Below are 17,693 nucleotides of genomic sequence, written 5' to 3'. Positions count from 1 at the left end.
TGCATTTGCAATTTTTTATATGTAATAAGTAGGCAAGGGATTGTGAATGACTCATTCTCCTATTAAATGGTCAAGAATCAATCCTTTGGCTTTAAATAAAAGGATGAAAACAATTAAGAACTAACTAGTAGCTCATAAAAATTGAAAGAATTGTTCAGTGTGACATCTTGAGGCAATTAAAAAAATGACATTATCTAGTACACAGAATTTGAATAAGCAATAGAAAATATGGATCTCTGTCTCCTGTTTTTAACTAGATACACTATATTGTGTGGCACACGAGGGAAAAATATCCATCTGCTTTATAAAGCAGTAATTCATGCTGCGTGGATATGAGCAGTCATTCAGTGAACAATTGATTTTACAGTATTGTAAACTGGGTTGGAAACTTGGGTAGTCATTGCACTATATGCAATTAAAATTTGTATATAAGGTTCACAATCAAGTGGCTATTTTATTAGGAAAATATTTTAAAAGTGACACTGGACCATCTTAAATGGGGAAGAGGTTTTTTTTAGCAGTATCTACAAAGCAGTTGAAGTGTGAAATCAGTGTAAGAGTGAAATATATTGAAAAATAATTTTTAAAAATTACCAAATAGTTTGACTTTCTGTGTTTAAGTAAGTTAAGAGCTATGAAAAATCTTTAAAAGCTCTGGTATTTCCTAATGTGAAATATTTAATAAGTACTCTTTATATTTATTATTTTGACTATAAAATCAAAGTCTCAAGCTTTCATAAAGTTAAAAAAAAAAGAATGAAGAGTTTTGGATCAAAGGGAGCTTTAAAGAACATTTAGTTTAACCCCTTTGCAATGAGCAGGAGCATCTTCAACTAGATTAGGCTGCACAGAGCTCCATCCAGCCTGACCTTGAACATTTCCAGGGAAGAGACATCCACCACCTCTCTGGGCAACCTGTGCTAGTGTCTCACCAAGCTCATTGCAATGAATGATCAACTGAATACATGTTTGACATGAAATTACATTAAATAAGTTGAACGTACTAGTCTAACTAGTATGAACCAGGAAGTGCCTGAATATGCTAGAGAATGGAGATTTTCTTGACACTTACCTATCTGGTACTTTACTGTGTAAATAAAAAGTAGATTCTGTGGAGGAGACTACAGAAGTCAAAGGTTTTGAATAAACATGGACTTAAATATTACAGGTTCTTCCATCATTAACAATTTGACAAAAGGGAGGAATTATTGCTTCTGTAGCATGATTCATTTTTAGTTTGAGGAACAAGAATTAATGGAGACCTATATGACTCAAGATTCTAGGAAACAGATGCTCTGAATATAGTTTTCCATTCACTTTCAGAGAAAACACCAGGAGTAGGGATGAAGGTAGTGTTTAAACTCTCTGTAATGGTTTAAAATTTGGCAACTACTTTAGGAGAGGATGTCAAGATTATGGGCATCAGCTGTATATATAGACTATAGAAGTAGTCAAACTTACTAAACTGGCTTTTTGTGAGAGGAGGATAACATATTCAAGTCTATGTTTAATTATTGTTTTAAATGAAAGAGCCTAATAATATCAGAAGGTAAAATGAAAATAGCTGCTTTAAAAAAAGAAAAGCTAAATAAGGTGTGGGTCTCCTGAATTGGTTCCTTAGGACATTTTGACCATGGTTGGTGCTGTCAATTTGAATTATTATTAGGATCTCAAAGGTTGTTCACTTTAGTAACAGGCAGTTCTTTTGCCTGTGGTCAAAAAGCAAATTATTTCAGTGGTGTTTGAAATCCTAGAGAAAACTAGTCAAAGTGTTTGTCAGCATGCATCAGATTCAATAAGCCTACCCCTGATCAATTCTTATTGCCTGTGGTGGCAATGTTGTGTGAGAGTTTATTTTGTGCTGTACAGGGGAAAAATGTGATTAAGCTTGGGAAAGTTCTCTAATGAAATATTTTTAATTAGAAGCTATTTTTAAAGTAGAAGAACACTTATTCACAGATGTAGTGATTGTTGGATTAAACCAGTCATCACCTAGGATATGGTTACTTAAAATGCTTTCATTGATAGGATAACCTTAGAAATTGTGTTAGAGATGCTGAACTTCATGAACTTCACATTTCAGGCAGGATTTTTTCTTTAGTCTGCTACTACCAACTTTGGTATGTTGTAGGACTCAGGGAGGCTCCTGTCCTGATGCCATAAATGAGATGTTGCTGTGGTTCTTTCTACCAGAGTCCAGTCAGTGGTGAGCCTAAGCATACATTGTGCACAGGCAGAAGCACACACCATGCAGTAGACGCACTTAACTGACCACACAGATAACCAGAGAGAAAACAGTTTCTCTATCAGCACCAGCATAAGCACACAAACATGAACAGCATGGATAGCCAACTGATGCAGGCTAGAATTTGTTATTGCTCACATTCAGACTCACCCACAACATAAGGGTTTTATACAATCAATTATTCCACCCAGAATTGTGTCTCAGTGTCTCACGGTTACTGGCAACAAGAGCTATGGGTCCCCTACACCTGCAGTCCTTCTGGAATGTCTCATCCAACAGAGGCTTCAGTTCAGCCTGGTGTTCTGTAGAAGATTTTGCACACTCACAGACACACGCACACAAATTAGACAGCATATTTACACAGAAAATAGTTGAGATGAGAGTTTAATATATCAGGCAGATTGTGGTGATCAGGCACCATATTTTGCCAGTAAATGTACTGACCATCCACTGGCTTACATGTGTCCCCCTTTTTTCATTATGCTTTCCTTACTTAGAATCATAAAATGGTTCAAGTCAAAAGGGATATTTAAAGGTCTCCCAGTTTAGTCCCTGTGGGCAGGCTTATCTTTCACTAGATTAGGTTGCCCAAAGCACTATCCAACTTCACCTTATTTGCTTCCAAAGATGGAGAATACAGAACTTCTCCATGCAACATGTTCCACATAACTTTTTGAGTCAGGTAATAGACAGCCCTTGCAGAGAGAATATGTTCCTGGATCTGATGGTCACCAACATATGCAAGCTGAGCAGGGACTTGAAGGTTGGAGGCAGCCTGAGTGGCGGTGATCATGCAGTGGTAGAATTTGTAGTCCTGAGGAATATGGACAAGGTATACAGTACATTTAGGCCTCTGAACTTTAGGAAAGCAAAATTCCAGCTCTTCAAGAAGATAGTCAATAGGATCTTCTGGGAGAGTGACCTCTGGGACAAGGGAGCAGGTCAGAGCTGGCAGGTCTTTGAGGGAGTCTTCCACAGAGCACAAGAGGCAGAAATGCCCAGAACCATGAAATAAGGCAAGGAAGGCAAAACACTGGTATGGCTGAGTGAGGACCTGCTGGACAAACTAAAGGCAAAAAAGCAAATCCACAGGCAGTGAAACAAGGACAGGTAACCTGGGAAGGGCATAGAGGTGAAGGTCACTTGTGCAAAGATGGGGTAAGGAAGGCCAAGGAGAAGCTGGAACTGAATTTGACAAGGTACACAAAGAATAATAGGAAGGGTTTCTATACGTATGTTAACCAGAAGAGGAAAGCAAGGTGTAAACCCCCTGATAAACAATGCTGATAAACTGGTAACAACAGAGGAAGAGAAGGCTGAGGTACTCAACAACATTTTTTTCCTCAGTCTTCAACAACAACCTCTCTTTCCATGCTTCTGGAGTGGATGGACAGTGGGATGGGGTCTGGGGAAGCAGTCCCTCCTCTGTAAGTAAAGATCAGATCCATGTCCACCTGAAGAACCTGAAGGTACATAAGTCTGTGGGACCTCACAAGATGCATGCCAGAGTCCTGAAACTGATGTAGTTACTTGCAAAGTCACGAAGGATTCTATGATGGTATGGAACAAAACCATACCCCAAAGAAATGAAAAGTCATGATAATTGGCAGTACACAAGGAAAGATTTTTCTGTCGTAAGTTTCATGCTTTTTTAAAGAGAGATTAGGTTGGTTGATTAGAGCATGGTACTGGGAATGGAAAGGTCATGGGTTCAAATTCTGCACACAACATTCATGTGAGTTGGATTTCGTGATCTTTGTGGGGCCTTCCAACTCTGAATATTTTGTGGTTCTGTGAATTTCTCATGTGAATGGATTTATTCAAAATTTTTTATATTTCAAAAAAATATATGCTAGTTATAGCTGGTTACTCATGCCTGTGTTGGTAAAGAAAGAAGGAAAAACTCATGTACTCAGTTTCATCTGCTGCTCTCTATTTTTGCAAAATCATACCATTTAGATATGTCAACAAGCATTATAATGAAAATGGTAGAGCATGAGAAAAGGCATGTAAGAAATTCCTAATATTTTGTTCAAAATAGTAGAGTAAATATATTTGAAATAAAGTATGGCCACATGTTGAAAGAGTATGGAAATAGGAATATATTTTTAAAATTTGGACATTTAAAAGGCCTAAACACCTACTGAAATTGTAGCTTCTCTTGAAGAACTCTTGGAATCATTAAAAAAAGGTGAAATTATATTCCTGTGTGAAACTTTGGAGTAATTTCAGCTAAAATTGTTTTTGCTTCTCTGAACAGGTTACATTGCATGTATAGTCAGGATAAAGTTCCTCTGCAGAATTATTCAGGTTAGAAGATAAGTCATCTATTCAACCTCATGCTCAAACAGGGTGAATTATGAATCATTTTGCTTATAATTGCATACCATATCTCTGCAACCTATTCCCAAGATTTTTTTCCTCATAATTACTTATTTTTCCTATATCTAGTTAAATTCCCTTCTCCCTAACTTCTGTTTTAGGTTGCTGTCACTCATTTTCCTGTTGTGCACATCAGTAATGAGCCTGATTCTCTCTCCTCAGTAGTCATATCTTACATACAGGAAGGTTGCTACTTATTCTTCTCAAACCTTTTTTCCCAGGCTGAACAAGCCCAGCTGCCTCAGAATTTCTTCTTAAGAGTAGATCTCTGGCTCTTGACATCTTGGGAATCTCCTGCTACGCTTGCTACAGTTGATCAATGTCTCATATGGGGCTGGGCAATTAGGGATCCAAAATTAGACACAGTACTACAGAGGTAGTCTAACAAGTGCTGAATGAAGGGGCATTCTTTTCCTCAGTCTTCTATTAGTTTCATGTTAATACAGCCCAGTATCCTGTTAGCCAACTGTATTTAGGAGCTCCAGGTCATTTCCAGCAGAGCTGCTCTCCAGTGAGGCTGTCACAGGTTGGTACTTGCTCAGGTGTTAGTCCACTCTAGGTGCAGCACTTGTGTCCTTGCTGAATTTCACATCAGCCTGTTGGCCTAATTCTCCAGCATTTTTAGATTCCTCTACACATCAGCCCTGTGATTAAATGTATTTACTGCATTCTCAAAATTAGTATTGTCAGATTGAAAAGGATTTTGTCTCCTCCTCCTGGTCATTAATAAGCAAGTTAAATCCCAGAGTAGAAGCCTGAAGAACACCATTTGCAACTGGTCTCAAACTGGTACAGATCGTTGACCTCTACCCCCTGAGTGTGGAGTGATGTTTTCCAGACTTCCATGGCTAGTACTGTGTATTTTAGCACCTTTGTGTATACAGTCTGCATGGGAGTGATATTAGTGTGTCTTTCTGTCAAACTAATAATGTCCAAATGTACTTTGACCTGGGCTAGAAAACCTGTTAAGGGTTTCACAGCACTGTGTGGACTTCCTAATTCAGATCTCTCCAAATTACACTGAAGGGGCAGCTTTGCTTGTAAATATATTGTCAGAAATTTAGCAGATCAGCTCTGTTTTATACACAGACACCAAGCTGGCTTGTTCAGTCTCTCTTACTTCCTTGATTTCACTGATTTTTCAGTTAGCTTGCTAAGAGTTTTAAAACGGGTTCTAAAATATTATTTTTCAAAAACTAGGTTTCTGTTGCTGTATTCTGACTGACTCTTTTGCATTGGTCATTATTTTAGTATATAATATAAATATTAACTTGACTTTTATAACATAATTTTAAACAGGATTATTCTTGTCTTCACTTTTTTCTCATCTTAATTTAAATTGATTTTGGTTTCTTTGTTTTCCCCTCTGCTCTTGGTCTTCCCTTTTATTTTTCTTCAGGCTTTTATTCTATGTAATGATTAGCTTCTTTTTGGCAGAATACACTTGCTTTCAACATCATTTAAAACAAACTCAAATACCTTCCAGTGTCTTTCATTGTTGCCTTTAAATGGATTTTGTAGTTAATCCTTCAGAATTAATTATTTTTAAAGAACTTTGAGGCTTCTTGAAAACAATATTTGATATTGCTTTGGCTCTGGTAATATTTAGAAAAATCACAAATCTTAATTGGTTATTAGTGGCATTATAATTGATACTGTTAAGCAGCTCCTGGACCTTGAGCTCTCTAATTAGAGGCTGTAGTGTCTCCTTCCCTCTGAGATTTCCTTATGAAAGTATTTTGCTTAATAACGCAGGGTTATCAGCTTTCAGTTGTCTTCTGAATGAAACCTCCCAAATGAGATTACCTGTCACTGCCTTCTGCATATTAGCCAGAATTTCCCAACATGCTCTTTGTCATCACTTAAACATTTTTTTTTCACTTTCTAATAAATATTTTTGCTCTTGTTTTGCAATTAGTATTGTAACTTTTTTCTTGACACGTGATCACAAGGTGTGGAAGTTAGTTTGTCCCTTTAGCAGTAGCTGTTTACTACATATTTTTTGCCAAATCAAAGCACAAAGGGCTATTGTCTTCTTTTTTGGCCCCACTTTTGTTGAATCTTGTCTCAACTTGAAACTTTGATATACATATATTTCATGGTATCTTCAAGCTCATTTGGTGTTCTTGAGTCTTTGTTTATGTCTTTATCCATAATTTTTCTTAACTTCTGATAATACTGTCACTTCTTTTTTAAAGTTTGCTTGACTAATGGCTAGTCTATTGGCCATATTGAATTATTGTGTTTCCAGCATGGGCTATTAGACACAATGCCTCCATTTGTTCCTTTTCTTTCTTATACCTTTTGTCCATCCTGCTTTTCTCCTTCATTGTCTTTAAACCTACTTGTAGCACCTTTGTTCATTCAGCTTATTTTGTCTCTTATTTACTGATTTGATCATGTTGCAGAACTTGTTCTTTTAGCAGTTTTGGCCCCTTTGGCCACAATGTTACATCTCTTTTCTGGTTTATTCTAAAGTATTTGTTCTGTCTTATATTACAATTGGTTTTAAACATTCACTTGTCTCTCTTTGAGTATCTAAAGTTTCTTATTTTTCCTCATTTTTACCTGTAATGCTTACATGGTCTGCACTTTATTGGTTAGCAAAATATGAAGGTTTCTAATTTACCATTTTTTGTTTTAAGTATTTTTTTTCTTTCTTATATTCTTATATTTTGACAATTTTCTGAATATTTTTGAGAAAGGTTTCACGCACTTGTTTAAGGCAAACTCCTACTCAGCACAAAGTCATCACATTATACATAAAGTTTGTCATTTTAATGTAAGTGTTCTAGCAAGAAGTATTTAGATTATTTGTACACAACCAATGTGGTGGAATGCAAATTTTTGGCAAAAAAACAGTAGAGTTCTTTGCTAGAATGATAAAAAAGAAATGCTGATAGTGAGAACACAATATTGTACTACATACAAGAACAGAGAATTTTCATAACATAATTGGAACAAAAAAATGAAGGAGACAAAAGGAAGAAGACAAGTTGAAGCCTAAGAAATTCTGTAGGATGATAATTTATAGTTAGAGATGAATAGCAGGAGCAGACTTGAAAACCTTTTAGGTCAGGAGGGGTAAGAATCTGAGGTAAAGCTATATTGTTTGTCGTACCTTAAAATAATTTAGAATATATTATATGGTATATTATTTTGTTTGTAGCTGGATAATATCTGAACATATAGAAAATTTCTTTGCTGGTGTTTAATTTTCTTCACTACCCAGAATTTCATTGATGGATATTGAATTATTTAATCTTGAAACAGATGCTCTCCAAAAAATATTCTATTTTAAGCATTTTAAATAAATAACATAGTTCTTTTCCTATTTTGTCTTAATTAAAAATATATGTAATGTTTTCAATTAAATGAATGATGTATATTGCATTTATACTGTCTTTAGTAAAGCTGTGCAGATGAAAGTTCTTGAGGGTTCTCAGTCAGGTGAATAGGTTCATATGGCCAGACTTTTGGTCATCCAGGGGCATACTCTGTAATGTCCAAACCACCTTAACAGGTTGGAGACTAGTATCTGTTAAATTCAGTGGAAATTACACACCTAAATGCTTTCACTATATGAGAAAGTACTGGTGGGTAGTTGTCTACCTCTCAGTGTGGTAGAGAAAAGATTTAAAATCCTTTGATAATATATTTCTGTTTCTTTTGTTCTAAACCTTTAGTTAATTGCAGGGGTTTTTAATCCTTGGTGTATGTGCTTTGGTGTGATGTGTTTATTGGTATATGCTTATAAATTTTTGTATGCTTTTGAAAGCATGGATGAATAATAATAATATGATGATGACGATGAATAAGAGTATTCTCTTTCTGTTTTCTTTTCTAATAATCAAGAGATGGCAAAAGCTACAAATAGCTTCAAATTACTCTACCTGATATTGTGGACATCCTCCAATTTAGTCAGCTTTTTTAAGACCAAGGGGGAGAAAGGGAGCTTTAATTATCATAATACTATTAAAGCAGAGCTGACTGCTGAAGTAGGTTGGGGAATAGAATGCTGAGTTTTCAGGGCTGCCATTTTCCTCTTGCTACATTTGAAATTTCCCTTCAAATCCATACAGCAATTCAGCTTTTTTTTGTTCTTGTTCTCCAGGGTTTTTCTCCCATGCCATTGATAATTACAAAATGATAACAAATATAGTAGAGAATAATACTGTAGAAGTAGGCTAGGAAGTAGGATACTCTGGAAGTAGTCTAGTTCATAGGAGGCTGGGAAAAAGATGAAGTATTAATAAAGTAGAAAATAGAAAGGCTGCTGATGATGTAATTTTGTGTAAGAGCAAACAGTAGGTGATTGCTGAGTGAAGGAATGGAATGTGAAGGGTACAAGAGAGGTTGAATTTCTTGGAAGGTAGAAAAGGAAGTAATGTTTAATTTGACTTAAACAGCCTGAAAGGCAACAAAGTGAATTGGACATGATACATTTGTAAGTGTTGAGACATTGGTCAGTACTATTGTGATCTTGTCAAAATAAAAGTGCAAGTCCTGGGGATACAGCTCATCCTAGCTTGAGTAAAGAAATCCGTTTACATTCCTGTAGAATAAATGAAATTGGGATAGTAGTGTGCATGTGCTATATATTTTAGGTATTGATACTTTAAATTGTGCAAGCAGGTATTTTAGGAGAAAGGATTTTTTCACATTTTGGAATACACTGTGTAACACATGAATATTCTGTATAGAATTTAGTTTACTAAAAATGGGCATGCAGTTATTATGAATACCTTCAGAACATTCATGAAATAAATTATGTAAGACTTTAACATCCTTTTTATATTAATTGTTAAGGTAAGATTAATCTAAGAGAGTATAATTGATAGTAAAAATTTAACTTAATCCCTTTATTACCTGGTACATAAAGAAAAACATAGGCGACTACTTCTAATTTAATGTTGTTTGTTCCTTTACTATTGTGAGACTAACTCTAAATGGTTGGGTTTTTTATTTGGCATAGTTATTGGTCACTTTGCATTTAATTTGATGTGATCATTCTGACTCTATTTGTAGCACTTTATATTCCATTTAAATGTTGGAATATTTAGGAACAGATAATTTTTATCATCTGTTTCTGTGTCCTTTGAAATCATTCCACCATTATGTCAAAAGTGTGTTTTAGCTGTCTTTAGTAGACTTCAGACAGTAACCCACTTTTTCTGTTGTTATAAAGAATTCAGCTGTGTATTTTTATGTTTAGCTGACATTCATGCTAGAGATAAACGAAAAGAAGTTATAAATGTTAACAGCACAGAGTAAAATTTCATACAAAAAAAAAAAAAAAAAAAAAAGATAAAAGAATGTATGACAAGATTCTGCCCTCAAAAGTCATTCCCAACAGCCATCTCAGGAAATCCGACTTGTACTCACGTGCTAAACGACAAAACTGGAAATTCTGACCTGTAAAGTGCAGTATATGAAAGCTGAAAGGCTTTCTTTATAGAATCTAGGTCTGGACAGGAAGAAATGTGTGCAGATGAGGACACCAGCACGGAATTTAATGTAATTTTGTGATTCACAAAAGCATTTTTGCTGTTTGGAGCACAGTGTGAAATTGTCATCAACATGGATAACAAATAATAGCTACGTAAGGGTGAGGCAGATGGGGTTGTTTTCCACTTATCTAAACTGTAATATTAAAAAGAATATCAGCTATTTTAGGATCAGGAATAGGCCATCTGCCCAAATTGCATGCCCTTCTAGCTTTATCTAAGTCCCATATTTTCATCTGAATGTTGTTGCATTATTTCTGCTTTGTTTCCTCGTGAGATGCTTCACCTCATTACCTGATCACCTTTACAACTAGGTTCTTCTCTAAGAATACCAGATCTTTCTTTAGTAGTTGTATTTCTCTATTCAAATATTTTGCCTCTGAGTATTATGTTTCATTGGTAATTTTTTTTAATAAGTCTGGCAACATCTGTCCTTACTGGAAGTGTTGGAAATGATGTGACAGTCTGGCAACAATAGTAACAGGAAATATGCAAAGAACCCACAGGGAGCATGGGAGGGAACAGAGAATTTGCATCAAGGCAAAGAAAAGGGCTTTGGGAAAAAGGGTCTAAAAATAATTTAAGCTGAGAGACAGAAAGATAAGCAAGTGAGAGACGTTTGTAAAAACCATTTTTTTTTTTAGCAGAAAGAGGAATTTAATTTGTAGTTTTCAGCTTTGTCTGAAGGAAGGAATGACTGGCTTAATAACAGATATGGTTGCTTTAAAGGTACTTCAGTACATCTGCAGCTTTATATCTCTCTAAGAATATTGTAGTTGAGTAGGCAGATGCTCAACATATATATTTAAAATTATTCTTGATTGTTCAAAAGAATGTCTTTTAAACATGTCTAATGGCTTAACCTTCTATGTCTTTTTGGTCACCCCAGCTGTAGAAAGGAAACAGTTGTACATCATAGGGTCTGTTTCCATTATTCATTACTAGTTTTACTGTATGCCTATGCTGTTTACAAAGGTTGCTTGTACATTTTGTCACAGAATACTGAAGTGCAGCTAACCATGGACAGAATATAGTACTTCATTTTCACACTGCCCTATAGTGAAAACATTGAAGAGGATGCAACTCCTTTAGAAATTTTATTGAAGGTGAAGTGAATAGTTCAAAACACAGTTCTGACTAGACAGGTTATGATTGTGTATTTTAACATTCCAATCATGCAAAGCTTGCCAAGTTTCAATAAAATATTGAATTTATCCATAAAAATGAGTAATTGCAATTCTGTTGTTTAATATCTAACTTCTGTAGGTGTCATATGCAGAAATGAAGTTTGGCGGTTTTTTCCTTTAATTTTCACAAATGTTGTCATCTAACCTAATTTTTGTTCTCTGTCTTGATTTCATCTTTATTGAATATTTAGACTATCTTTATCTTGTTTTGATAATGCTTCTCTTTTTATGTTGTAGTTTAGCATTTTTCCTGAGTACCTGTGTAGTCTTTTCCTGATAAAATTGATTCAAATTATTTCCAGTGGTATTAAAGGAAAAGCTATTCAACTTACACATGTGGTACATTAGTCAACCGACCTACCAAAACCGGTATTCCAGAAAGATGTGAGGGGCTTTTTTCTTACCTAGTAGGCAATACCAGGATTTTTTTTTACTCTGGATATATTTCTACTCAGCTGGTTTCTGACCTCTACAAAAGCTGCATGCAATTGTTAGTATTTTTTCAGGTATGTTTTCTAATCTTTAGCATGAGGTGAATTTTCAATCTCTTTTTGGCTCTTTTTGGTAGTATTTAATGGCTGTCTCCTCTATTCCATTTTAGTAATGAACTTTTCATACTTACTGTATGCTTTCTTCCATGGAAAATTTCTTGCCTTCAGTGCCACACATCCACTCTATTCAGTTCAATAATAAGAATTATTTTCTTCCTTATGCCTAACAGAGTGTTGCTTTTCAGTTTTTTTCCTGCAGCTCTTCTAGAATTATCTGGTATGTGAACTTATTTTCTGTACCATATAGCAATCTTTTTCAGAAAGGTCTCTTCTGGCTTCAGATAAAAAGAAGAGTATTGCAAGAGTATTGTTGATCATTGTGTCTTACTGGCCAGTACAAGATTATGGGAATAATCTCAATTTCTATTTTAAGTTATCTTGATGTCACTACTTCAGGCTACACAAGCAGAATAAGTTTTATTAGAGAATTTTGGAAATGGAAATTTCCTTGTTGGATATAAATCAACATATTTTTCTCCAATCTCTCATCTCGGTTTTATGGGTACTTTTTGGAGCATTTTAGCTAAACTACAAACTGAAATATTCCTATATAAGATAGCATTTGGCTGTGTTAGCTGGTGAAATATTACAATTTATATTTTTAAATGGCAGAAAATTTTTTACCCAAAAGTAAATGCTTAATCATTTTATTAATAAAACATTATCTTTCAGGCTAGTAGGTGATAGAAATAAGTAATATAATTTTTTTTCAGTACTGTATTTTGGGTATTTCCTAGCCAGATATTTCAAATACTTATGTTTGCCTTCTCTCTTTCATTAGTGGTACATTTCAAAATGAGGTTTGCTGTTAAATGCCAAAGAAAAGTTAATCTATTTCTACTCTTTTCTCGTTTGCATAACCAATAAGTACTGCTTTTAATGCATTAAAACATTAAAGCATTTTAATCCATTCCTGAGAGAAAAACTATGAAATAAATGAAAACATGGGTTTGTAACAATACTTTTCTGTTTCTGAGGAAATGAAATATAGCTACTTATCAGTTTCTATCTCAATTAAAGAGAGTAAACATCCCAATTATAGAAATATGTGACTATTTTAGCCCTATGCCTTGTGTAGGAAAAAAGCAACCTTCATAAACTTCATGTAAATGAGGAGATTATGAAAAGGCATACTTTAGCACAACTAAGTTATTTCATTGATTTTTAAGAGATTCTACTTTGCTGAAAAAACTGCTGTTACTTTTTTTTTTTTTGGTCTGTTTGTGCAAAAATGCAAGTTAATATGTATTATGCTATTAAAGATACAAGGTGGATTCAGACTAAGGACTTCAGGCTTATGTAGGATATCTGTAGAAGGAACAGGTTTTATATACAGCTACACAAAATTTCCACTGCTCACCTGTTGCTTCTGTGGGGATTTTGACAGTAAAAAAAATCTTTGGACATGAAAAATGGCTAATATCATGGAGATGCTTCTGTGTAGAGATTAAAGATGATATGTTCATATGGATGGTGGGTCACAGTACTGCCATGGAAAGCATTGCCATGTATTCTAGAAGAGACTTCTGTGTAGTAATAAAATTACATAATACAGATTTAATGAAATAAAGATCTTCAGGCTCACATGTTGCTAAGAGAACAGAAGTATTTCACACAGATACATAAAAGTGTGTAAAGTAAAAGGAACAAAGAACTATTCAATAACCAATATCTATGCTGAAATCTAATTTTAGTGGGTTTAAGTGGACTCATCTCCAACACCTCTTTTGCCTTTATAATGTTCTTAGAATAAAGAAAATTTGATAAAAAATCATCACTGAACTTACGTTTCTTTTAGAAACATTATACAACCTAAAATCAGCAAAAATATATTTTATGCTGAGATTAGCATTTTAATAGGAGAATATGTAAAGAGATATTTTATTAGACTTTGGAATGTGTTTGTTTATTATCAGACAAGAACTCCCAGAATGGTGGGGTGGTTTCTTTAGAAACAAACAAGACAAAAAGTAATTTGATTTTAATCAAAAATGTATTTTTTCATTAAAAAAAATTCACATACTCACTGTGTCTACTCTACAGAATTTGTCCATTTCATTACACCATATGTCAACCCTAGTATATCTCTTCACTGAAAAAACTCGTGGCTATTTTGTGTAATACAGCACAGGAGGAGGTATTGCTCAGTTCCACTACTTTTATATAATAATTAAAAAAAAAAAAATACAGAAAATGTTCTTGGCTACTTCCACAGTATTCCAGACTTAAAAGTCCCATGAAAGTTCCAGAATATGAAGTTAATTTTATTTGGTTGGTAGAATACCCTTAGAAGCCAGTTAATTAAAATTCTTCTCTTATACTGAGTCATACATATTCCATTTGTTGGCAGCAACAAAGTCCAGGAATCTAGTTCCTAAGAGAAATATTTTTTCTTGTCTCCTTTTTATTCAGCACAAATACTGTCATGTGCTTTTTATTTCAGAAATTAAATTATATACTGACATATTTATGAAATATTTGTTGGTACACCTATTACAGTTGCTTTCACTTCCATTGCTGTGCTTTTTTCTTTGCCCATGTCCCAAAGAGTGATTAGAGGAGGATAAAACTCATTGAATGAAAAGGATTGTTTCTTCAGGTAATTCCTTAGATAGCTGTGTCCAATGCCATAGTTCATCTCTTGAGAAATGCAGCTGTATAGATATATCACAGAGATGATTCCCAAAAGAGCGCCAAGGCAGGCAAGCAATCCTATTATGTTGTTCTTTTCATAGCCTTTCACTTCCAAGTCCAGTCCTTTTGTGGTTACATTGACACATTGTTTTCTATTCTGAGAATAGATAGTGGGAATGTCTATACAAATTTTGTATTCAGTTGATGGATTTAGATGTGTAAGATTATATACCTTTATGTCAGATGGTATTCGAGCACTCTGTGCAGCCCGGGACTCTTCAGCTTTTGGAAAGGCTGTCCATCTAACACTGGACTTCAGAATTTTAGAACTTGCTTTCCATGAAACCAAAACAGAATTAGATTTTATGTCTTTTATTTTAATATTTAAAGATCCATTGTGTTCCTGAGGGAAAGAGCCGTCCACTTTAATCATGACTGACTTTAGATCTGCCCCAACTAAATTTGTTGCTATACATGTGTATAAGCCGCTTTCTCTTTGTGTTACATCACTTATGTCTAATGTTCCTTCAGAATGAATGTAGTACTTGTCAGAGATAGTATTAGGCAAAAGTTTGTGTCCTGATGGTGTTATCCAGTAGATTTCAGGTTCTGGTTCTGCTGTTGCTCTGCAGTGCAAAGAAATATGGCTGCCAGCTTTTATATCCAGTGTAGATGGAAAGCTTTCAGGAGCTATCAGGGGAAGACAGATTTCCATCATTTCCCGAAAGTGTATCTGTCTCACATTCTGACCTTGGAATTCAGGTGGGTCTACACAAAACAGGGACTCCGGCTCCATGAAGCGAATGTTTGTTTTGTTCATGTTAATCCAGCGGATGACACAGTCACACCTGATGGGATTGCTGTGTATGCTGACCTCCTTGAGGTTAGGCAGGGACTCCACCGTGCTGCGGTACAGGGCACTCAGCGCGTTGCTGTTGAGCATGAGCGATTCCAGCTTGGGCAGTCTGTAGAATGCATTGGGGTGAATGTATGATAACCTGGGGTTATTGGTCGCTTCTATTTTTCTTAAATCTGGCAAATTATCAACAGCAAGACTATCTATAGAAATCAGTTCAGGCATGTTATTAATTCCTAACTCTTTTAGGTGCAGCATATTGCTAAAATCCCCTCGTCGTATTCTGTTAATGGGATTCTTATTTAGATCCAGAAATTTAAGATTTGTAGCCTTTTGAAGAGCGATGTGGGGCACTTTAACAAATCTGTTGTCATAAAAGGAAATGCTTTCCAAGTTGTCAAGGCCAGCCAAAGCATTATCTGGTATTTCAGTGAGATTTATACCTGCTAAAACTAGGCTGCGCAGATTGCTAAGAGGCTTGAAGTTCATGTCTTCAATTCTGATTATTGGGTTTTCTCCAATCATGAGAATTTCAAGATTAGGAGTAGCTTCAAACCACTTTCTGTTAATCACTTGAAGACCATTTGAATTGAGATGAAGTCTGAGAAGATTATTGAGGCCTCTGAAAGCTCCTGGTGCAATCACAGAAAGCAGATTATGATTAATATAAAGCTCTTGTAAATTGTTGAGTCCAGAGAGACATTCTTCAGGGAGTTCAGTAAGTTTATTTTCTTCAAGGTACACCGAAAGCAACTGTGGTATCTTTCTAAGATTAATACTGGTCACTGAGGATAAATTGTTCTGAGATAAATCTAGACCAGTTAAATTCACTGGGAAGTCTACTGAGTGTTCAATTTTTGCAATATTATTAGTTTGTAGAAGTAGAACTTGTGTGTCAGCAGGCAGCGTAGCTGGAAAATGAAAAAGGCCTAAATCATTACAGTCCACTGTTGGAGCTTCCATGTAGACAGACCTGGGGGTGAACCATGGTCTGATTTCACATATACATGACTCCGGGCAGTCTGCTTTTCTTCCTACAGCTTGTAGTAGAGCAGTGGAAACTAGACCAAGCAGTAAATTAATTTTGAGTTGCAGGTCCTTCATCTTAGCTCAAATGTTCAAAGGAAAGTAACACACCCTTTAGTATTCCGCAATTATCGTCTTGGAATTCAGTATGACCTGGTCAATTAATAAAGCACAATCTTGCATTTATCAAATGACAGTCATGAAGGACTTCCTTCCTGAAGACAAGTGATAAATTTGTAACCAACTTGTCCAGTAGTAAGAAGCATTTTGTGGAAATGAAGGTCACTTTGTCCTTGATGACATAAAATTGATGAGCTTTGTGAAGATGAAGTATGTATAGATGGTCATAGGAGATTAAACAATTCATTTATTTAGTAGTATTAACTTCAAATCCCATGATTGATTAGTGTTTGCAGGAATGACAGGATGACCTAAAATACAAGAAGAGGAAATGATTAGTATAAGAAACTATAAAGTTATAAATTAATTTAGCCATCTTTTGCTCTCTACTGTTAATTATTGCAAGTAAAAAAAGAAAATGACTGTGGTGTCTGGAGTATTGTAGTGGTATCCAGATAGCATAAATTAAGTTAATATAGTAATATGTCTTTAGACTTTTAGCTTGTCATGCATCCAGTGGAGCATTGTTCTACAGAAAGATGAAGATCCACAGAGTATTAAGTAAAATATATCAGTGAGATTTTTCTACATATTTTATCCTCCTTTAAAATACTTTCTTTTCTCTTTCAGTTATCACTGGAAGCAGACTAATTTCTGTGGTCTTTGAAAATGTAAACATTTAGAAAAATTCTACAGAGCATGAATATTTAACTTTTTTACATAAAGTTTGTAACTATAAAGAATATAATTTATGCATAATCAAAGGGAAATTGAATGGTTGGATTAATACACATTCCTAATGACATTCTTAGGAAAGGCTCTGAGATATTTATATAGAAATATATGAAATTGAAAAGCCACAGGTTTTATAATTTGATACTTTTTGCAGCTACCATTTAGAAAGAAAACTTTTTTTCTTTTTTTTAAAGTGTTATTTAGAAAGAACTATGTACCTTATAATAAATAGCTTGTAACCTCGGCAAATTCAAGCTAATCGCTTGCCTTCTTGTTCTGGTTTCAATAACCTCAATTACAAGGAATATTAGCAAAAAAGTGCCTTCACAGTGATAAGAAAAAAATTACATTACTTCTTTGCTCTATAGACCTGCAAGAATCTGAATTCTGTAGACTAACTTCAGGTCCCAAATTATAGCAAAGACTGAAACCTTGTAACATCAATGCCAC

General features: G+C 34.8%; 2 protein-coding genes across 4 annotated transcripts in view; one reads left to right on the top strand and one right to left on the bottom strand.

Annotated features, from left to right (window-relative positions):
• Positions 1-17,693, top strand: part of IMMP2L (inner mitochondrial membrane peptidase subunit 2) — a 402,416-nt gene that overhangs the window by 151,858 nt on the left and 232,865 nt on the right. The gene's annotated exons all lie outside the window — the stretch shown is intronic.
• The window catches only part of LRRN3 (leucine rich repeat neuronal 3), a 31,361-nt gene continuing 27,517 nt past the window's right edge, over positions 13,850-17,693 (bottom strand). Inside the window, exon 2 of the mRNA XM_079304963.1 lies at positions 13,850-16,819. Coding sequence (XP_079161089.1) covers positions 14,340-16,466 — 2,127 coding nt within the window. The 5' untranslated portion in view covers positions 16,467-16,819 and the 3' untranslated portion in view covers positions 13,850-14,339. The remainder of the gene's footprint in view (positions 16,820-17,693) is intronic.

Source organism: Erithacus rubecula, assembly GCF_903797595.1.
Source record: "Erithacus rubecula genome assembly, chromosome: 4".
NCBI classification, from domain to species: Eukaryota; Metazoa; Chordata; class Aves; order Passeriformes; family Muscicapidae; genus Erithacus; species Erithacus rubecula.
The sequence above is the reverse complement of the archived record's forward strand: the minus strand, read 5'-3'. Positions and strand labels throughout refer to the sequence as shown.